At 46.0% G+C, this 22,953-nt stretch overlaps 1 protein-coding gene across 2 annotated transcripts in view; it reads left to right on the top strand.

Moving 5' to 3' along the window:
- Nucleotides 1-892: 892 nt before the first annotated feature.
- Nucleotides 893-22,953, top strand: part of LOC139273099 (N-lysine methyltransferase SMYD2-like) — a 62,855-nt gene continuing 40,794 nt past the window's right edge. The window contains exons 1-2 of one of the 2 annotated variants that reach the window (XM_070889468.1): nucleotides 893-1,346; nucleotides 20,692-20,755. In XM_070889468.1, coding sequence (XP_070745569.1) covers nucleotides 1,186-1,346; nucleotides 20,692-20,755 — 225 coding nt within the window. In that variant the 5' untranslated portion in view covers nucleotides 893-1,185. The remainder of the gene's footprint in view (nucleotides 1,347-20,691; nucleotides 20,756-22,953) is intronic. The other variant, XM_070889469.1, reaches the window with a different exon arrangement.

Genomic DNA, 22,953 nt, shown 5'->3' with positions numbered 1-22,953 from the left:
CTTTTTTATCCCCCTCTCATACTCCCATGTGTCGATCTGTGCCCTCAGCTGATCTGCCTTATCCCCTAGACTCCTTGCATTGAAGTATATACCACTTAGCACTGCCAAACTCTCTTATTGTCTATTTTCTAGCCTTTGTTTCCTCTGCCTTCCAAACTTGCTTACTAATATTATGCCTTCCATTTCCAGCTTTTCTTTTCTTCCTTCTGAATCTACTCTCAGGTTCTCACCCCCCCCTGCCAAACTAGTTTACTCCCTCCCAAACAGCACTAGCAACCCCCACCCCGCCGAGGATATCGGTCCCGGCCCTGTTGAGGTGTAACCCATCCAGATTGTACAGGTCCCACCTCCCCTAGAAACGGTCACAATGCCTCAGGAATCTAAAACTCTTCCTCCTGCACCATCTCTGCCGCCACACATTCATCTACTCTATCCTCCTATTTCTGTACTCACTAGCACGTGGCACCGGGAGTAATCCGGAGATTACTACCTTTGAGGTCCTGCTTTTTAAACACTTTCCTAGCTCCTTAAAATCTGTCTGCAGGACCTCGTCCCTCTTTCTACCTATGTCATTGGTGCTGCGATAGACCACGACCTCTGGCTGATCATCCTCCTCCCTCAGAATGTCCTGCAGCTGTTCCTTGACCCTGGCACCAGGGAGGCAACATACCCTCCCTGGAGTCACGTCTGCGGGCCGCAGAAAGTTCCACTCTCGAGCTTGCAAAGCTTTAAAAAAAAAAACAGGTTTGCAATTTTTCAGGGAGATTGCAAGAGAGAGAGAGAGAGAGAGAAGAATAAAGAAGTGGAACAATCTGGTGCAAGTCTGCTCAAGAGCGAGATGGACACAGGAAAGGAGCAGAGAGACGGTGAGCGCTTGGACCCGGGGGGAGCCTGTGGCTCGCTGCAGCAATGAGGATGTGAGCGGGGAGCGCGGCCGATCCGCTGCCATTTAAGTAGTTGGTGCCGGCTGGGCGGATAGTGACGCACTGTGGGCGAAGGGCTGGATGGAGGCCGGCAGCCATGGGGTGTGATCGCTGACGAGCAAAGGGAAGGAGCGAGCGAGCGAGCGAGAGGGCCGGACCCTCCGTCCCTCCCCCCCCGCGGCGGGTGAGCGTGTGCGGGGCGGAGGAGCAAGAAGGCGAGCGGCGACACGCTGGAGTGCCGGCCGGCCGCCTCACTCTAACCATGCCGGGGGCCATGGAGAAATTTCTCAGCGAGGGCAAAGGCAGGGGGCTGCTGGCCCAGAAAGACTTTCGGGTCGGGGAGCTGCTCTTCACCTGCCCGGCCTACACCCACGTCCTGACGGTCAATGAGCGGGGGAATCATTGCGAGTTGTGCTTCGCTCGGTACGTGACGCGCGGATTGCAGTAAAAGGTGTTTGTTGCAGCTGGCTGGCTGCCTGCGTGCCTGGGGATCCCATGACTGCACCGCTTTCTCTCTGGCTCCGAGTGTACCTACAAGTGGGCTCACCCGGGATGTCAGTGTGTACCACAAATCAACATTTCCGTGCAATTTATCAATTGTTCTCCAAGGACAAGTTAGCGGTGGTGAAAGCTCTGACACACTTTTAAAAAAAATTTCCAACCAATGTATTATTAGAATTACATCATTTGTATCATTATTCTAGGGTGTTTATAACTCCCTTTTGAGCACTGAGTTTTCAAAACATTGTCCTTACAGTGTTTGGAATTTCTTCTGAGTAACATTCTTAATGTAACTGAAATGACTGTGTAACTTGTACAAAATCTGAAGGTTCTGTTTTAGATTTAGATTTGAGAGGGCAGATGAGATGAAAAACTTGCATTTTTCTAGCGCTTTTCATGACCTTAGAACATTTCAAAACGCTTCACCGCCAATGAAGTACTTTTTAAAAAAAAAAAGTGTCACCACAGTTGGAATTCTAAACACTAAGAATAATACCAGATTTGGGGATTTCAGTTATGTGAAGAGACTAGAGAAACTGGGATTGGTTAAAAGGAGATTTAATGGAGTTGTTCAAAATTATGAAGGATTATAAAAGTTTCAACTGGCAGCAGGGCTGGTAACTAGAGGACACCAATTTAAGATCACCAGTAGGGAGATGATTTTTTTTTAGGCGGTGAGATGTTATGATCTGGAATGCAGTGACTGAAGGGGCGATGAAAGCAGATTCAATAGTAACTTTCAAAAGAGAATTGGATGGATACTTGAAAAGGAAACATTTGCAGAGCTATGGGGAAAGAGTAGGGGAGTGGGACTGTTTGGATAGCTCTTTCAAAGAGCTGACACAGGCATGATATGCCAAATGGTCTCCTGTGCTGTATGATTCTGAGATTTTGGTGCTCAATTGCTGCTATAGGTGCTAAATTGAATTATGCAGTACAGAGGAGGCCACTCGGCCCATCGAGCCTGTGCTGGCTCCTCAAAAGAGCTATCCAATTGGTCTCATTTCCCCTTCCCTTTCTCCATAGCTCTGCAGATATTTCCTCTTCAAGAATTTATCCGATTCCCTTTTGAAAGTTATTATTGAACCTGCTTCCACACCTTTTCAGACAGTATATTCCAGATTGTAAGAAAAAACACACATTCTCCTTATCTCTCCTGGTTCTTTTGCCAATTATCTTAAGTCTGTCATTTGGTTACTGAGCCTTCTATCACTGGAAACAATTTCTCCATACTTGCTCTTACCAAAACCTTTCCTCTTACCTCTATTAAATCTCCCCATAACCTCTGCTTTAATGAGAACAGCCCCAGCTTCTCCATGTAACTGAAGCTCCATGTTTCTGGTACCTTTCTAGTAAATCTCATCTGCACCCTTTCCAAGGCCTTGATGTCCTTCCTAAATTTGGTGCCCAGAATTGGCCACAATACTTCAGCTGGGGTCCAACCATTGATTTTATAAAGATTAAGTGCAACTTCTTTGCTTTTGTATTATGCCTCTGTTTATAAAGCCAAGGATTTGTATGGTATTTTTTAAACAGCCTTCTCAACTTGTCTTGCTACCTTCAAAGATTTGTGTACATACACCTGCAGGTCTCTCTGTTCCTGCACCCCCTTTAAAATTGTACTCTTTAGTTCATATTGCCTCTCCTTATTCTTCCTACCAAAATGCATCACTTCACACTTTTCTGCATTAAATTGAACTTACCATGTGTCTGCACATTTCACCAATCTGTCTATACCCTCCTGAACTTTACTACTATCCTCCTCACTGTTTACTACATTTCCAAGTTTTGTGTCATCTGCAAATCTTGAAATTATGCCCTGTATACCCAAGTCCATATACTTGAATATGTATGTATCATTTGCTCTTGTATCTAAGGAGGATTGGAAGATTGTGGCCAGAGCCTTTGCTATCTCCACCCTTGCTTCCCTCCGCAAACTAGGGTGCTTCCTATCAGGAAATGACTTTTCTCATTTGAGCACTGCCAACCTTTTGAGTACATCTACTTTATCTCTTTTTATCTATTCAATTTCTCTACTACCTCCTCTTTTTACTATGACATTGGCAGCATCCTCTTAGTGAAGACAGATGCAAAGTACTCATTTAGTACCTCTGCCTCCACAAGAAGACCCCATTTTTAGTCCATAATCGTTCCCACCCTCCTTTTGTGACTACCCTATTACTGTTTATATGTTTATCAAAGACTTTTTGCTTCCCTTTTATGTTGCCCACTAATCTATTTTCATATACACTCTTTGCCAGTTTTATTTCCTTGTTCATTTCTCCCCTGTACTTTTCTGATATTTATCATAAGCCTCCTCGTCCACTTTCATTTTAATCTCTCTCTTTAGTCATCCAGGGAGCTCTAGCTTTGGATGCCCTTCCTATCCCCCCCCCCCCCCCCCCCCCGAGAGTGTGTCTAGACTGTACCCAAACTATCTCCTTCCCATTGCTCATTTACTGCCAATCTTTGATTCCAATCCACCTGGGCAGATCCTCTTTCAACTCACTGAAATTAGCCCTCCTCCAGTTGAATATGTTCACGTTTTATTGTCCTTGTCCTTTTTTGTATTTAAACCTAACATATCCTCGACTTGGGAAGTGATGTGTTGCTGTCTTGGTTGCCTACGGTCAGGTATTGTGATAGAGCGGTCTGCATAGAGAGGTCTTGAACGGAGTGGACTTAAGCAGAGTGGTTCACTTGGGAATTTGGAAAGAGGGAGAAGATTAAAATCAATTTATTTTTTAAAAAAGTGAACATAAGTGATATTTCTAATCTGAAAAAATCTCATTAATTAAATCAGCTGATTGCTGAGTAGTGGCTGGATGTGTTTTGCTAAGTTTTAGAGTTTATTTCTGTTCGACAGTTTCGAGTCTATTAACTAGAGGGATGGCAGGGCAGCTCAGTCCCGTGGAGTGCACATCCTGTGGCATGTGGGAAGTCCTGGACACTTCACACAGCCTGGACGACCACATGTGCAGGAGGTGTCTCCAGCTGCAGCAACTCGAGCTCCGCGTTTCAGAGCTTGAGCGACGGCTGGAGTCACTGCGGTGCATCCGCGAGACTCAGAATTTCGTGGATAGCACGTTTTAAGAGGTGGTCACCCCGCAGCTCAAGAGTGTGCAGGCAGAGAGGGAATGGGTGACCACCAGACAGAAGAGGAGGACAAGGCAGGTAGTGCAGCTGTCCCCCGGAGTCCATCTCGCTCTCCAAGCAGTATTCTGTTCTGAGTACTGGTGAGATTGATGGTGCTCCTGAGGAGTGCAGCCACAGCCAAGTCCACGGCACCACTGGTGGCTCAGCTGGGGGGAGGGAGGAGGGTGAAAGAAGAATGGAAGAGCAATAGTGGTGGTAGGGGATTCAATAGTTAGGGGAGCAGACAGGTGTTTCTGTGGCCGCAGACGTGACTCCAGGATGGTATGTTGCCTCCTGTACGGCTCAGAAACATGGATCATGTACAGTAGACACCTCCAGTCGCTGGAGAAATACCACCAACGATGTCTCTGCAAGATCCTACAAATCCCCTGGGACAACAGAAGCACCAACATCAGCGTCCTCAACATCGAAGCACTGACCACACTTGATCAGCTCCGCTGAGCAAGCCACATAGTTCGCATGATAGACACGAGACTCTCAAAGCAAGCGCTCTACTCAGAACTCCTTCATGACAAACGAGCCAAAGGTGGGCAGCGGAAATATTACAAGGACACCCTCAAAGCCACCCTGATAAAGTGCAACATCCCCACTGACACCTGGGAGACCCTGGCCAAAGACCGCTCTAAGTGGAGGAAGCACATCTGGGAGGGCGCTGAGCACCTCTAGTCTTGTCGCCGAGAGCATACAGAAATCAAGCGCAGGCAGCAGAAAGAGCATGCGGCAAACCAGTCCCACTCACCCCTTCCCTCAACGACTATCTGCCCCACCTCTGACAGATACTGTGGTTCTCGTATTGGACTGTACAGCCACCTATGAACTCATGTTAAGAGTGGAAGCAAGTCTTCCTCAATTCTGAGGGACTGCCTATGATGATGATGATGATGATGTTGCCTTCCTGGTGCCAAGGTCAAGGATGGCTTGTTTGCTGTGAAGGAGCTCCGAGTAGAGCACTTGCTTTGGGAGTCTCGTGTCTGGCATGCGGACTATATGGCCTGCCCAGCGGAGCTGATCGAGTGTGGTCAGTGCTTCAATGCTGGGAATGTTAGCCTGAATGAGGTCGCTGATGTTGGTGTCCCTATCCTCCCAGGGGATTTGTAGGATCTTGCGGAGACATCGTTGGTGATATTTCTCCAACAACTTGAGGTGCCTACTATACATGGTCCATGTCTCTGAGCCATACAGGAGGGCAGGTATTACTACAGCCCTGTAGACCATGAGCTTGGTGGCCGTTTTGAGGGCCTGGTCTTCAAACACTCTTTTCCTCAGGTGGCCGAAGACTGCACTGACGCACTGGAGGCCGTGTCGTTGATGCCTGCTCTTGTTGATAGGAGGCTCTCGAGGTATGGGAAGTGGTCCATGGTGTCCAGGGCCGCGCCGTGGTTCTTAATGACTGGGGGGGCAGTGCTTTGCGGTGAGGACAGGCTGCTGGAGGACCTTTGTCTTACGGATGTTTAGCGTAAGGCCTATGCTTTTGTACGCCTCAGTAAATACGTCGACTATGTCCTGGAGTTCAGCCTCTATGTGCACAGACGCAGGCATCGTCTGCGTACTGTAGCTCGACGACAGAGATTGGGGTGGTCTTGGATCTGGCCTGGAGAAGGCACAGGTTGAACAGGTTCCTACTGGTTTTGTAGTTTAGTTCCACTCCTGCGGGGAGCTTGTTGACCTGTGGGTGGAGCATGGTGGTGAGGAAGATTGAGAAGAGGGTTGGGCGATTATGCAGCCCAGTTTGACCCCGGTCCGGACGTGGATTGGGTCTGTGGTGAATCCGTTTGTAAGGATCACGGCCTGCATGTTGTCATCGAGCAGGCAGAGAATGGTGACGAACTTTTGGGGGCATCCAAATTGGAGGAGGACGCTCCATAGACCCTCGCGGTTGACCGTGTCAAAGGTCTTTAAGGTCGAAGAAGGCCATGTATAAGGGCTGGTACTGTACCCTGCATTTTTCCTGTAGCTGTCACACTGCAAAAATCATGTCTGTTGTGCCCTGTAGGGCAGAGTGGCTAGGAAGGACCTGTTTCCCTTAGCAGAGGGGTCAACAACCAGGGGGCATAGATTTAAAGTAATTGTGAGGAGGTTTAGAGGAGATACAAGGAGAAATTTCTTCACCCAGAGGGTGGTGGGGGTCTGGAACTCACTGCCTGAAAGGGTGGTAGAGGCCAAAATCCTCACCACATTTAAAAGATACTTGGATGTGCACTTAGAAACATAGAAAATAGGTGCAGGAGTAGGCCATCCGGCCCTTCGAGCCTGCACCACCATTCAAAAAGATCATGGCTGATCATTCCTTCAGTACCCCGTTCCTGCTTTCTCTCCATACCCCTTGATCCCTTTAGCCGCAAGGGCCATATCTAACTCCCTCTTGAACATATCCAATGAACTGGCATCAACAACTCTCTGCGGTAGAGAATTCCACAGGTTAACAACTGAGTGAAGAAGTTTCTCCTCATCTCAGTCCTAAATGGCTTACCCCTTATCCTAAGACTATGTCCCCTGGTCCTGGACTTCCCCAATATCGGAAACATTCTTCCTGCATCTAACCTGTCCCGTCCTGTCAGAATTTTATATGTTTCTATGAGATCCCCTCTCATCCTTCTAAACTCCAGTGAATACAGGCCCAGTTGATCCAGTCTCTCCTCATATGTCAGTCCTGCCATCCCAGGAATCAGTCTGGTGAACCTTCGCTGCACTCCCTCAATAGCAAGAACATCCTTCCTCAGATTAAAGTGCCGTAACCTACAGGGCTACGGACCAAGAGCTGGAAAGTGGGATTAGGCTAGATAGCTCTTGGTCGATCGGTGCGGGAATGATGGTCCGAAATGGCCTCCTTCCGTGCTATACATTTTTCTGATTCTATGAGATGCAGCAGTACACCTACAGTGTTCTGAAAATTGGGTCACGCTGCAGGGGGTGGTAATGTATAACTGCAGTGCTGATTCTTACTGTGGAAGAAGAGCAAACAAATTTGTTTGTTTTTCAATCACTCCCTTCCTTGTGTTTTTTTTTTAAAAGGATTGTTTTCTTTTGGGGGGGAAAAGTACAGATGTGATCATAAATGTATGGTTAATGTTGCAAACATCGTCTTGACAGAAAAAACCCTTTTTTTTAAAAAAAAAACTAATGCATGAAAACATTGTGCTACTGTAGAATTTGAGAGAGAGAATGTCAAGAATTTTGTTTTAAGAATGAGTGGCTAGTCATCTTGCTAGTATGGATTTTATTGAGATGTTTCCAGATACATTTTCATGCATCAGATAGATTGACCTACCTTTTGTGGTGCAATAAAAATAGGCAATCTTGGAAGGAGTGAATGGTGAGCAGGACTTGGTGCAGGATAGGATACGGGCAGCAGAATTTTGGATGAGCTCCAGTTTATTGAGGGAGACTGGCTAGGAGTCTGGAGGCAAAAGAATGTTTTTAGTAGTAGATGAGCTGAGATGGGGGTGGGAGAGAGGAGCAATATTACACAGGTGGAAGTAGGCATTCTTTGTGATGCAGTGGATAGGATAGAAAGCTCCACTCCGGGTCAAATAGGACACGCAGAGATTGCAAATAGTTTCATTCAGCTTGAGACAGTGGCCACGATAATCAGTGCTTTTTATTTCCTAGTTTGCTGTCTGAGAATTCTTCGATATGATCGGCTGCTTAGACCGCCTGATGATGACACTGCTGCACTACATTAGGAATCCTCTATTGACAGCGCTACAATCAATTACATGTCGAAGAAGCTAAAGTTCTTGCCATAGAGAACTTTGCTCTGCAATCCTGTGTGCCAATCTTTCCTTCCACCTCATTCCTTGTTGTCTTCTAGTTTTTGTACTGGTGTTTTCTATTCCATTTGGACCTTAAAACTGATCATATTGTTTTCTCTACTTTAAGGTGCTTTCCCACATTTAGCACATCTACCTGATCTATTTCATCTGCTGCAAATAATGTTATAATTGACCTTGCAACTAGGAATAACACACACAAAATTTCAAGCACGGTTATTTTACATTGTTTTCCTTTTGTTTCTATCTCAAGTTTTGTGTTAAATCACTTTTGCTGACCGCAGCATAATTATTTGAGCTGTTCATAGTCATTTTACTCAGTAGAGCGAATTACCTGTAACAAACTTTAGCGAGGTGCTATTGGTGGCCCAGATGACGCACCAAGGACTATCGTATTGCAGGTATGCAGTTGCAATTCTGGCCAAGGAGGAGGGGAAGCTAGGCGCAGTTAGTCACCGATTGAGCGACTTGCAGCCCTATTGCACAGCTGCATTTACAGAAGCCTAGAAGTATGTTTTTGGGAATTTACTCAGAAGATTTTTTTTTAAATGATTGTAGTCATGCAGCTGCATTCATTCAAGGGTTAACGCATATTGTTGCCTTAGTACCAAATTTAGATAGATTATATAGGCTGCAAAGGGTAGCGGAGTGGTTGTCAACGGGAACATAATGTTCTCCTGTTATTTACAGTAATGAGTTACTAATTATACATTGTTATGTGAAATTTATTGTTCCATTGCTGTTTAAGATGTTTGCTTTTATTTCCACTGTCAGAGACACCCAGAAATAATTGACGTAGGCTGTAGGTTGTCAGACCACAAACTCCGTTCCCTAGCCACTGACTCCATCCTTCTCCCTGGCAACTGTCTGAGGCTGAGCCAGACTGTTCGCGACCTTTGTGGGACATATTTAACCCCGAAATTAGCTTCCGACCACATAACCACGCCATCACTAAGACCGTCTATTTCCACTTCCGGAACATCGCCCAACTCAATCCCTGCCTCAGTTCATGTGCTGCTGAAACCCTTATCCATGCCGTTGTTATCTCTAGACTTGACTATTCCAATGCAATCCTGCCCAGCCTCCCACATTCTACCCTCCGTAAGCCTGAGGTTATCCTAAACTCTGCCCATGCTCTAACTCACATCGAGTCCCATTCACCCATCACCTGTGCTCACTGACCTTCATTGGCTCCCAGTTAAGCAACTAAGCAACGCCTCGATTTAAAAATTCTCATATATTGTTTTCAAATCCCTCCGTGACCTCGCCTCTCCCTAACTCTGCAATCTCCTCCAGCCCCACAACCCCCCCCACCCCACCCGCGAGATGTCTGCACTCCTCTAATTCTGGCCTCTTGGGCATCCCTGATTTCAGTCGCTCCACCATCAGTCACCGTGCCATCAGCTGCCAAGGCCCTCAGCTCTGAAATTTCAACTCTGCCTCGCTACCTCTCTTTCCTCCTTTTAAGACGTTCCTTAAAAATGACCTATTTGACCAAGTTTTTGGTCTCCTGCCCTAATATCTCCTTATGTGACTCAGTGTCAAATTTTGTTTTATAACGCTCCTTCCTATGTAGCGCCTGGGGAAGTTTTATTATGTTAAAGGCGCAATATAAATACAAGTCGTTCGCAAAACAAAATATACTTACAAAAAATTTGCAGGGTAGTCCAATCTAACTGTAGTGGTAAACCCTAAAATCCTGTACTCCTGACTGAAGAATGTCTGCTTTATTAATACACAGCATGTTGGTTTTGTGCAGTGACATGTTCATGTAAAGCACTGTTTGTTCCCTCTAAAATGTTATTGTGCACAGCCAGTTTTTCAATGCACAATAGCTTAAAATGTTTTACGTGCGTGGTATCTGAGAGCTTGTGAATGGCTTGCGCATACCTTCAAGATTGCTGCACATGCATGCAGCTTAGAGGGAACATGTCGACAATTGCTTCGGTAGCATCTTATCTGTGCTTTGCCTAGGCTCTGCTTTCTGGGTGATCCTGTAAATGGGAGCTATTGGTTCATAGGAGAAGGTGCAGCCTCCTGTTACTTGCTTTTCATGTGATATTCCTGAGTGATGTTTCTCAGTTCTGGTCTAAAACATAAACCCTTTATTATTAAATGCAACGTTTCTTGGCTCAGTGATAGCACTCTCACCTCTGAGTCAGAAAGTTGTAGATTCACGTACTTCTCCAGAGACTTGAGCACACAATCTAAACGGATGCTCCCATGCAGTACTGAGGGAGTGCTGCACTGCTCAAGCTGCCGCCTATCCGATGAGACATTAAACCAATGCCCCGTCTGCCCCCTCGGGTGGATGTAAAAAAAAAATCCCATGGCACTATTTTGAAGCAGAGCAGGGGAGTTCTCCCCAGTAACCTGGCCAACCACATCACTTTTTAAAAAAAATAAGATAATCTGGTCATTATTTCACTGCTGTTTTGTGGGACCTTGCTGTGTGCAAATTGCTGTCATCTTTCCTGCATTAAACAGTGACACTTCTAAGTATCTCATTGGCTGGAAAGTGGGACATCCTGAGGTCGTGAAAGGTGCTATATAAATGCAAGTTTTTTTTCTTTGGTGTAATTCAACTTGAAATTGGTGCCCTTCCTCCTCTTTTCTGTTATCTTTGCTATATAAAAATGTGTTGTTAGGATCTAACATTCCTGTTGGTAAAGGTACTATACACTGTGCATAAGTTGAACTAGGTCAAATAATACTGTTTGCTTTCATGAATTTTGCTGTAGAAGCTGCAGCAGACTTAATTACACACTGACTATACAATTTTATTTCTCTTTCTCCAACACTAGCCATCAGGGTTCAGGATAAACCTACTGGACCATCAAGGGATGGTGATAATGCTGGAGTTATGATGAATTATCCTATCCGCTATACTCCCATGATGGAGACTAATGCCAGGATACCCCAAATCGTGCAGTACATGTGCATATGCCTGTTTTGTCCTGGGAGCAGCTGTGTTGGCATTTCTAATATATTTTCCAACTTAAAAGATTGAGTGTATCTGAGCTCTGAGTGTGTACATCAGATGCCATAGTTTTATTTATAAACTGGATTTGGTGCTTATTCCTGTTGCATAAGACTTCCTTTTGTGTTCACTAATCAAATGGATTTAAGATCAGGCAAATGACATAGTGCGGTTTGATAGTGATTTTCTAAACTCGTTGCATGTAGTGTGATCATTGCCTGAATCCTGCTAGGAAAGTGCCAGAAGAAATAAAAATGCTGACTTCTGAATAGAATTGAGTGACAGCAAATGACTTGCTGCAACACAGTCACTTATCCTAAGTAAAGACTTTTGGGCTGGATTTGAGGGGTTTTTGCTGCGTTTTGACCCTCCACGGCAAAAGCCCTGGCGAGATCCTCGGCTCCTTTGTGGCAGCAATGGGACGTACCGGTGGGGAGAACTGTGCCGGATGTGTAACGACACGGATTGCGTTACCATCAGAGTTTTGTCTCTCTCCCAACCCGTACGCCGTGCCTAGAACAGCGACCGTGCAGCCCTGCCAGCAGCGGTAAGTTAGAAAACCTGGAAAAAAATAAGTTAAAGTTTTAATTTTTTGCAGCGATTGATTAGTTAAGGGTCTTGGAAATGTTTCAAAAAAAAATAAAATTCTCTCTCCCAAGGCCCCTCTTGCAGCACAAACGACCCCGCACTAAAGTTGACACAACTCGAGTTTTGCGCCGCAAATAATCGTGGAATGCCTCCCTTTGCAATGCGCTCTGGCGCAGAAATCAGTGGTGGAGAAAACGGTAATTTTCACACACCGCTACTGTTTTCGCCCCAAACCCAAAAATCCAGCACCTATGGATTTCTATTCTGAAATCTGTTTCTCTTTTGCGTTTCCCTGCCGCAGAGTCTACTAACCCGTCTTGACTAGCTGTGGGCTGAAATTTAGGAGTAATGGATGGAATAATTTTTTTTTCCAACCTGTCCACAATATGTTCTATTTCATGACATTTGGTAGGCTTGAGGGAAAATTTGTGCTATGGCAGAACGCCATGGTTTACTTAGTGTTTTCTGAGGTTTGTTTGCTCGTAGGTTTCAAATGGTTTATATTGGGTGAGATGTTGATTTGATGCAAGGGGTTTATACATTGGCTGTTCATCTCTCGTGACTAGGATTTGACTTTCATCCCAGTCTGATGAGTTAAAAGTCTATCGGCTGGTATAAAGGTCCAATGCGAAATGAGTTTGGACTGTTGAAACCTAGCTCATAATGTGCATGGACCCATGATTCACACTTTGGCACTAATGAACCCTAAATTAGTAAACTCCGTCCTGAGAGCCCACGAGAAGGCTAGTGTGGGATATAGAAGTATCACACTGGTGTCGTAGGGCAGGGATGGCCAGCCTTCTGGAACTAATGCCTGGATACAATGGAAGCCCTGGTGCACAGAAAATTCAACCCACTCTCTTTCCCCACCCCGCCCGCCCCCCAGCAAAAAAACAACAATTTGCATTTATATAGCCCCTTTAATGTAGTACAGATGTCCCAAGGCACTTCACAGGAGCATTATCAAACAAAATTTGACACCAAGCCACATAAAGGAATATTGGGACAGATGAATGAGGTTAATTTTTAAGGAGGAAAGAGAGGTTTAGGGAGGAAATTCCAGAGCTTGGGCCCTCGGCAGCTGAAGGCTCAGTCACCAATGGTGGAGCAAAGGAAATCTGGAATGTGGCTGAAGCCAGAATTGGAGGGGAGCAGAGAGCTCCATGGTTTGTAGGGCTGAAGGAGGTTAGAGATGGGGAGGGGCGAGGCCATGGAGGGATTTGAAAACTAGGATGAGAAAGCCGCCACACACACACTCATTCCCTCAGGCTCCCCATAAACCCAAAAAACAAAACCGCTACACAAAAGCCAGGCCCTGGACACACACTGCAAATTTGTATTGAAAAATTTCAGGCCAAACACACACAATACAAGCCCTCTCCCTCTTCTGCACAAATCCCCTGGATCTGTTGGCCTACATCCTAGGTTTCTAAAAGAGGTGGCTGTAGAGATAGTGGATTCATTGGTTGTGATTTTTCTAGATTCTAGAATGGTCCCAACAAAAGGCTGTGGATGTTGAGTCGTTGAGCATATTCAAAGCTGAGAGCGATAGATTTTTGGACTCTAGGGGAATCAAGGGATATATGGGTATCAGGCCAGGAAAGTGTTGAGGTTGAAGATCAACCATGAACTTATTCATTGGAGGAGCAGACTCGAAGGGCCATATGGCCTACTCCTGCTCCTAATTCTTGTGTTCTTATGTTGCCACTATCTTCACCCATATCCTTCTGTTCCTCTCTTTTCCCCACACCACTTCACTGTGACTCCATCCTTCTCCTTCCCTATAGCTTGAAAACTGGGATGATTCACTTTTGAAACATCCTGGGTTTAAGGACTGATTAGTGCAAAAAGGCTGATCATTGATTCATCTCAATCCACTAATCAGGGAGCAGCCTTTTCTGGTCCACTGGGACCCGGGAGGTTTCAAGAGCTGCAGCCAAGATATTAATCTGAACCCAGCTTTTTCTTGTATTACCTGCACAAAACTCAATGAAGCTAATTGTGCAATGGCTTTAATCCTAGAAACAGTGGCTGGGTGAAAGGAGCTTAGATTTCTCCCGCAGGCTGCCCATTGGATACTGCTGCTCCAATATGGGTGCTTTTTTGAGATTAGGACAGTGAAGGAAATTAACTCGATCTCAGCATGATGTCCCCAAATTTACAAAAAAAGAAATTTTATGATTCACACAAATACAATTGAAAAGAAAAACAACAATTTTGGTATTTCACTCCTACATTCTTTGTGGGATAATCCTGTAATATTGTAAATGGACATAATGGTGCTATGAGCTGTTGCAGCGATGTTTAGTGTTTAAATGTCTTGCTGTAAGATCACTTTTTATAGCACCGAAAACTAGCATTTGACAAGACTAGCACTAACATATTTTATGTTAATTTGTGTGGTTTGCAGAGGAAATGGTCAGAATTCAACTGAAAAATGTCACTAATTTGGCAATGTCATAGCCAGTGTTCTGTGTGTCCAAGGTAGTTTATAAACAGCCTGTACAGGATGTTACTTGGGCCAGTGTTGGAGAATATTTAAGTAGCCAGAAACTTATTGTATGCCGATTACTATATGTAGGAAGAGAAATGCGTAGCACTTGTGTCCCATGAATGGTGCTGAAAGAGACTAGGAGGAGTCTTAATAGACTTGATGTTCAACATGTCCATTCAATTCCGAGCAGCAATTGGCGGGGCCAAAACAATAGAAAGCAAGCTGCAGAAGTTGTGATCAAGCTCTACGGTTTTGGCCAGACCACAAGGGTAATGTCCAGTTCTTTTTGCTGAGAAACCAAGGAGCCATTTAGATGTTGGAGGCACTGTACAGAAGAGCCATGAGGCTGATCCCAAGTCTTAGTCTGAGTTATGAGGAAAGATTGCAAAGACGTGAGCTTTTCAGCCTGTAAAGGAGGCATTTGATAGGTGATCTTATGGAGGTAAATAATACAGATAAGGTAATGGAAAAGGTGAATGCCAAATTGTACCTTTAAACTAAATTGAGAATAGGACAAGGGTTCAAACTAGTAAAAAAAAAAAAATTAGCACTGATCTCACCAGGGAGTTCTTCACACACAGTGATCAGTGGGGCTGGACCTCCAGATAAAGTTATAGAAATAATTAGATGCAGCAATGGATATCGTGGCGGGGGAGAAAGGAGAGACTAGGGTGTTTCTAGATGAATGAATTGAGATGGGTTGAATAACCTTCCTCATCCATAAGGATGTTCTGAGTGAAGTCACTGATCCATCAGGTCTGTAGTGCTTCCCACCCTTCCGAAATGTTCTGCCCTCCCTCTCTTGCCTTGCTGAACCTGAAATGCCTTGACATTTTACTGTGTTGAACAGTCTATATAAATGCAAGTTGATGTTGCTGTTTAATTTTAAGCCTTAAGTTTTCTTCCAAGTGTGTTCAGCCATATTTGATGCAAAACAACAGTTTATTTTTTTTGCATGGCACCAAATGTAGGTCAATGTGTAATCTGCAGATTTTTAAACCCAGAGTGTCTCAGCAGAGTTTTTATAATCCCATCTTGCAATCTATATTTTAAATATCCTAGAATTTATCTTCCTGCTTCAGAATTTAAAAAAAAACTCTTGTCTCTTATCATCGTGCTTTTTTTTCTCTCGTCTTTATTGTATTTTGAGTACCACACCATCTCATTTACTAAGTGCTATTTCAGAGCAGTTTAAACTGTGCATGGCTGAGGTCTACATCCTTTTTGATTTCAGCATCACTGTTGACAAATTAGTTTTTTTCCAGACGAGCATCCACATTCCTTTGTGTGGCACAGGTCTAATTTTAATAATTTTGTACATTTTGCTTTTGTACATGTAGATATAGATTATTTATATCTGAAGTTGTTCTATCTGTACTGGTGCATTGAAGGAATTCCTCCAGGAGTGCTAACTTGTAAACCTTGCAGCGTGAGAATGTTGTCATGTGTTCCAGGATGGTGCAGAGCTTTCAAGCTCTCAGCTGCAATGAATGCCTGTTCTTGCATTCATTAAAATCTGATCAGTTGGTATTCTGTAACATACACTCAAAGGCTTGACCTTTTTATATTGTGCCTTACACGTCCCAAAGTGCTTTACAGCCAATGATGTACTTTTGAAATAATGGGCCCAAGTTTCCACATGATTCGCGCCTGATTTTTAGGAGCAACTGGTGGAGAACGGACTGTTTTATAAATCTCAATTCTCCACATTTTTTTTTCTGCAGTTCTAGTCAGGTAGAACAGTTCTAGTTTAGAACAGAATTTTTTCTTCAAAAGGGGGCGTGTCCGGCCACTGACTCCTGATTTGAAAGTTTCCACAGTGAAAATGTACTCCAAACTAAAGTAGAATGGAGCCAGTGAAGATTTTTGTAGAACTGAAAAAACCTGTTCTACACATTAAAAAATCAGGCGCAGGTTACAAATTAGGCGTCCAGAACGAGGTGGGGGGGAAGGGAACTCATTAAATTCGACAATAAATCCTTATTTATACTTCTACAAATATTATACAAATAAATCCAACCTGAATAAACATTTATAAGCCAAGAAAAGATTAAATAAACCATCTTCCTACCTGTGTGAAAGTGCTTCAGCCAGGGAGAATTCTGCAGCCATTCGTGCTGCAGAGGGGGAGGGGGGGAGGGCGAGAGGGGGTGTGGGGAAGGGAGGGTAGGGGTGGGGAAGGGAGGGAAGAGGGGGAGGAGGGGAGGAGGAGAGAGAGAGAGGGGAGGAGGAGAGAGAGAGAGGGGGGAGAGAGGGAGAGGGGGAGGGAGAGTCGGGTCTCGGGTCGGGGGAGCGGGTCTCTGGTCGGGCGGGGAGCGGGTCTTGGGTCAGGGCGGGTGTCGGGGCGGGGAGCTGGGCGGGGGTTGGGGCGTCTGGTTGGCGGGGGGAGTGGGTGTCGGGTCGGGTCTGGTCGGCGGGGGGGGGAAAGCGGGTGTCTGGTCGGGTCTGTTCGGTGGGGGGAGCGGGTGTCTGGTCGGCGGGGGGGGGGGGGAGCGGGTGTCGGGTCTGGTCGGCGGGGGGTGGGGGGAGCGGGTGTCGGGTCGGGTCTGGTCGGCGGGGGGAGCGGGTGTCTGGTCGGCGGGGGGGGGGGTGTCGGGTCAGGTCTGGTCGGCGGGAGCGGGTGTCGGGTCTGGTCGGCGGGGGGAGGGGGGGGGAGCGAGTGTCGGGTCTGGTCGGGCGGGGAGCAGTAGCTGGCCGTGGGAGGAGCCTCATTCACGCAGCCCCAGTGAGGCCATTCAGCCAGGGCTAGGGGCTGCGTGCTTCGGGCCCCTCCCACACAGTTCGGCGCCTGGAGCTACTGCACTTGCGTGCCGACTGTAGCGCGCACGTGCAGAGTTCCCGGCACTGTTTTCAGCGCCGGGACCTGGCTCCGACCCCCCACAGCTCGTGCCGGCTGCGCCGAGGGCCAGAGGACCTGTAAGTCGGTGGAGAATACCGAGGATTTTTTTAGGCGCCGTTTTAGGCGCGAAAAACGGGCGCCCAGCTCGGAGGGGCGCCCGTTTTTTTTCTTGTGGAAACTTGGACCCATAGTCACTGATGTAATGTAGGAAATGCAGCAGCTAATTTCTACACCTCCAGATCCCACAAACAACAATGTGATCTGTTTTGGGGATGAGGGATAAATATTGTTTAGATACCGGGGGAAAACTCCCCTACTTTTCTTCGAATAGTGCTAATGGGACCTTTTGTGTCTGGCTGAGGGGGGACCTTGGTTTAACGTTCCTCAGTGCTGCACTGGAGTGTCAGTCTAGATTTTATGCTCCAGTCTCTGGAGTACAGCTTGAACACTCAACCTTCTGACTTCGAGGCAAGAGGGCTGCCAGTGAGCCACAACTGACACTTTTTTTTTTAAATGGTAAGAAATGAGGAGGAAAGCAAAGCAAAGCACAGCATTGCACAAACCAACTCTAAGCTGTTCTGGTCTGCAGTTCCATTTCATCCGGCACTTTAACAACATTTTTTTCCTTCCTTTCAGCTTTCAAGGATCGTAAGGTTCAACAACTCTTGGACACCAACACCCCTTCTTCACCTTCCTCTGATCCCATCCCTTCTTCCAATCTCTCACCCCCTGCCATGTTTTCACTATCCTCTCTGACCCCGAACAATCAGTTCTCAGCAAAGGCCTGAGCTTCATCCCCTTACGCTCCCCCCCCCCCCCACCTCCAATGAATTTTGAGCTTGGCACGATGCTGAGCTCTTTTTCCGCCGCCTTCGCCTCCATGTCCGCTTCATCGGCTAGGCGTCTACTCCCTTTCTCCCCCCCCCAACTGCATAGCTGACCCTTCCTCTCGTTTTCAGAATTCTCTCTCTACTCGGATCCCTCCCTGGTTACTTACCGTCTCTAGATTCTTCAATATAAACTGCTGACGAGCCATCGGCTATCTCAATGTCTCTGCTCCCCTCACTCACTCCAACCTACCTCCCTCTGAACTTGCAGCACTCCACTCTCCGATCCAACCCCAACTTCTACATTAAACCTGCTGACAAGGTTGGCGCTATTATTGTTTGGCGGACTGACCTTTACCGTAGAGACTGATCGTCAACTCTCTGACACCTCCTACCCCCACCCCCCCCTCCCCCCACTGGACCATGAGCTCACTACATCAAGCCATCATTTCCCAGACAGTCACTGACTTCATCTCTTCTGAAGATCTTCCCTTCACAGCCACCGACCCTGCAAAGTCCGCTTTTACTTCCTTCCCAAGATCCACAGTCAGGACTGCCCCGGTAGACCCATCGTTTCAGCCTGTTCTTGCCCCACGGAACTTATTTCTTCCTATCGAGACTCTTCTTTTCTCTCCTTGTCTAGTCTCTTCCACCTACACCCACGATTCCTCCGACCCTCCGTCCCAGTTTCCTGGCCCCAACTCTCTCCTTTTCACTGAATGTCCAATCCCTCTACACCTCTATCACCCACCAGAACAGCCTGAGGACACTCTGCTTCTTCCTTGAGCAGAGGCCCAACCAGTCCCCATACACCACCACCCTCCTCCGCCTGGCTGAACCTGTTGTCACATTGAACAACTTTTCCTTTGACTTCACTCGGTTCCTCCAAATTAAAGGTGCTGCTATGGGTCCTAGCTATGCCTGTCTTTCGTGGGACATGTGGAACATTCTTTGTTCCAGGCTTACTCCGGTCCCCTCCCTCGCCTCTTTTTCCGGTACATTGATGACTGTATTGGTGCCGTTTCCTGCTCTCGCCCTGATCTTGAAAATTTCATTCACTTTGCAAACAATTTCTACCCTTCCCTCAGCTTCACGTGGTCCACCTCCGACTCTTCCCTTCCTCGACTTCGCTATTTCCATTTTTGGGGATAGACTATTGACAAGCATTCACTATAAGCCCACAGTTACCTGGACTACACTTCCACCCTGCATCCTGTAAGGACTCCATTCCATTCTCCCAGTTTCTTTGTCTCTGTCGCATCTGCTCTTAGGACACCACCTCCCACACCAGTGCCTCTGACATGTCTTCCTTTTTCCTCAACCGAGGATTCCTCTCTGCTGTGGTTGACTGTGTCCGTTCTATTTCCCGGACCTCTGCTCTCACCCCTTTCCCTCCCTCAGAACCACAACAGGGTTCCCATTGGCCTCTCCTTTCATCCCACCAGCCTCCACGTTCAACAGATCATCCTCCGCCATACCCACCACCTCCAGCATGATCCCACCACCAATCGCATCTTTATTCGCTGCTCGCGATGTGGTGGTCTCTACATTGGAGAGACCAAACGCAGATTGGGTGACCACTTTGCAGAACACCTTCGTTTAGTCCGCCTGCATGGCCCCGAGCTTCCGTTCGCCTGTCACTTCAATTCTCCGCTCCACTCCCACTCTGGCCTCCTGTACTGTTCCAATGAAGCTCGACGCAAGCTCGAGGAACATCACCATCCTCCTTTTAGATACTTTACAGCCTTCTGGACTTGACATCGAGTTCAACAATTTCAGACTATAACCTCTGCCCATATTATTCCATTTTTTTTTTAAACATAGCTCCCTCCACCACCACCCCCCCCCCCCCCCCCAGGGGGGAGTTAATCGTACATTTTTTTTTTTCTCTTTCTCATGACAGCTGGTAATTATTCTGCCATTCACACTCTATCTAGACTCATCTTTTTCTAACATCTGCTATTACCATCTCAAGTTGGCCCATCAACCTTACTTGTTTCTCAAATCTCTCCTGTCTTCCACCCTATCATAGACCTTCCCCTTTGTTCTTCTCCCCCCACCCCCACTCCCTTTTCAGTGCTGCTTAAGAATCTGTTAATTTCGAACTTTTACCAGTTCTGATGAAGGGTCATCTACCCGAAACGTTAACTCTGTTTCTCGCCACAGATGCTGTATGACCCACTGAGATTTCTAGCATTCTCTGTTTTTATTTCAGATTCCAGCATATGCAGTATTTTGCTTTTGTACAGCACTGCATTACTTGCAAAGCTCTGACTTTGAAATTTGGACTCGTGGGCCACAGTATGGTGCACATGGGCCAGAAGCCTTCCAAGTTATGTTTTGTATTTGTTTCCAAACCTACCTGTTTGAGGATATCACACCTAAATTGGGTTTGATTTGCTGTGGGTGTGGGGAGAGAAGTATGAAATCTATAGCTGACCATTTTACTGCTTCCAGGACATTTTATGTAAAATTGTGATACCCATGCACAAAATCGTACTACACCTGGCAAGTTAGGAGATCACAATGCGGCAAATCATGAGCCTTACTATTGAGCTGCTCTTACAAAGCCTTGTAAGCTGCCGAGTAAACACTTTTTTTTTTCTCTTGCAGTAAAGAGGGTTTGGCAAAGTGTGGACGTTGTAAACTAGCATTCTACTGCAATGTAACCTGCCAGGTAAGATTCAAGTCTAATTCTTAAATACCATGTTTACAATAGGGAAAGTGTGCCAGTGACATATCAACAGTAATCTTAACTCGCATTATTTTTGTATCCACCTTCATTAAATCCTATTGTGCAAACGGTGTGACTCTGATGGTTCACTTTGGTAAATGCAGGAGTATGTGTGGCACTGCGTTATGTAGATTAGGAACATCCCAGGTTGAGTTGGCCAACTTTAGCGAAGGCCATAGTATTACAGTCGGTCTTTATGTCCCAGGCTAGGGAGAACAAAATGAACCATGGATTCTATTCCTGATCGCTAAGCAGCAACCTCTAATCAAATGTGGATGCGGAGTAAGCAAGACATTGAGCTTGACTGTGATGTCTTCTGTGGTAGAATAGCCCTCAAGGAATTTTTGTTCATGAATAATACTAAACTTTCCTGAGAGCCAGATTTTGGAAGAAAATCAAGAGATTATCTTGGATTGATAATTAATTGCTAAACCTGTTCAAACTTTCTTTGTGCTTGCAGTTTATGTTGCTCTGAAGTGCCGTGTATTGCTCAAAATGCCCAAGTCAATGACTTATTTAGCATTTTTTAATAATGCCTGTCTAATTGATTGCTAGTCTGCTGTAGAGTTGAGTCTTGCGTTGGTCTAGTTATGAGCGTTCTGATTTATTGTGTGCTGCAGTTGTATTTCTCGCTCCTCTTTCTTACCCCCCCCCCTCCCCCCGCCAGCTATTTGGATGTGGGCACTCCTGGCAAGGTCACGTTTATTACCCATCCTGAGAAGATGGTGGTGGGCCTTCTTTTTGAAGTTCTTGTATTGATGGTGTTAGGTAGGGAATTTCAGGATTTTAATCCAGTGATGTCGGGATGGTGTGTAACTTTGAGATGATGGTGTTTCCATGATCGTGCTCTTGTCCTTCTTGGTGGTAGTGAAGAGCTGGGAGGTGCTATGGTGCATCTTTGGGTTGAGCATTTTGAGTGTTGTGACTGCAGTCATCTGGGTGAGTGGAGAGTATTCCATTGCATTCATAATTGAATCGTAGATGATGGAGAGGCTTTCTGAGGTCGGGGATGTGCCATATGTTGCAGACCCCTGTCCATCTCTTGTAGCCATGTTGCTGGTTATGGCTGGTCTATTTAAATTTCTGGTGAAAATTTAGGGAAAAATTTGGAATACCCACTCCTGTGGATTATGTAATTGAGAAACTCATTGTGAAATTGCCTTGACTGCTCCATGTAGATGTTGCTCCTTTGTGAACATGTGCGAAACAGATTGACCCACACCCCGAGGTGGAATAGACTGCTGACACTCGCTGTTAAGGCTCACGTAAATTATGGTCACTTGGATAAAGTACGCGTACTCTGACGAGGAGTGTATATCTTGGGGGAGGTCAGAGGAGAATTTTTGACCAAAGGAAATAGAGACCAATTTTATAGCACTGCCAGTGCCCAACATGCCATTGAGGTAACTCTGTGAGGAAGGGTTGTTAATCAAATACCTTTGCACATTTGATCACTTTCTGTTGGTTTCTGATAGATGTCTGTACAGCGTAGGATAGAAACATAAAAAATAGGTGCAGGAGTAGGCCATTCGGCCCTTTGAGCCTGCACCACATTTCAATAAGATCATGGCTGATCATTCACCTTTCCTGCTTTCTCTCCAAATTCCTTGATCCCTTTAGCCGTAAGGGCCATATCTAACTCCCTCTTGAATATATCTAATGAACTGGCATCAACAACTCTCTGCGGTAGAGAATTCCACAGGTTAACAACTCTCTGAGTGAAGAAGTTTCTCCTCATCTCGGTCCTAAATGACTTACCACTTATCCTTGGACTGTGACCCCTGGTTCTGGACTTCCCCAACATCAGGAACATTCTTCCTGCATCTAACCTGTCCATTCCCGTCAGAATTTTATGTTTCTGTGAGATCCCCTCTTATTATTCTAAACTCCAGTGAATACAGGCCCTTTCCATCCAGTCTCTCCTCATATGTCAGTCCTGCCATCCCAGGAATCAGTCTGGTGAACCTTCGCTGTACTCCCTCAATAGCAAGAATGTCCTTCCTCAGATTAGGAGACCAAAACTGAACACAATATTCCAGGTGGGACCTCACCAAGGCCCTGTACAACTGCAGTAAGACCTCCCTACTCCTATACTCAAATTCCCTAGCTATGAAGGCCAACATGCCATTTGCCGCCTTCAC

This window comes from Pristiophorus japonicus, chromosome 9 (genome assembly GCF_044704955.1).
Source record: "Pristiophorus japonicus isolate sPriJap1 chromosome 9, sPriJap1.hap1, whole genome shotgun sequence".
Taxonomy (NCBI): domain Eukaryota; kingdom Metazoa; phylum Chordata; class Chondrichthyes; family Pristiophoridae; genus Pristiophorus; species Pristiophorus japonicus.
This window is presented reverse-complemented; position numbering and strand designations above follow the sequence as displayed.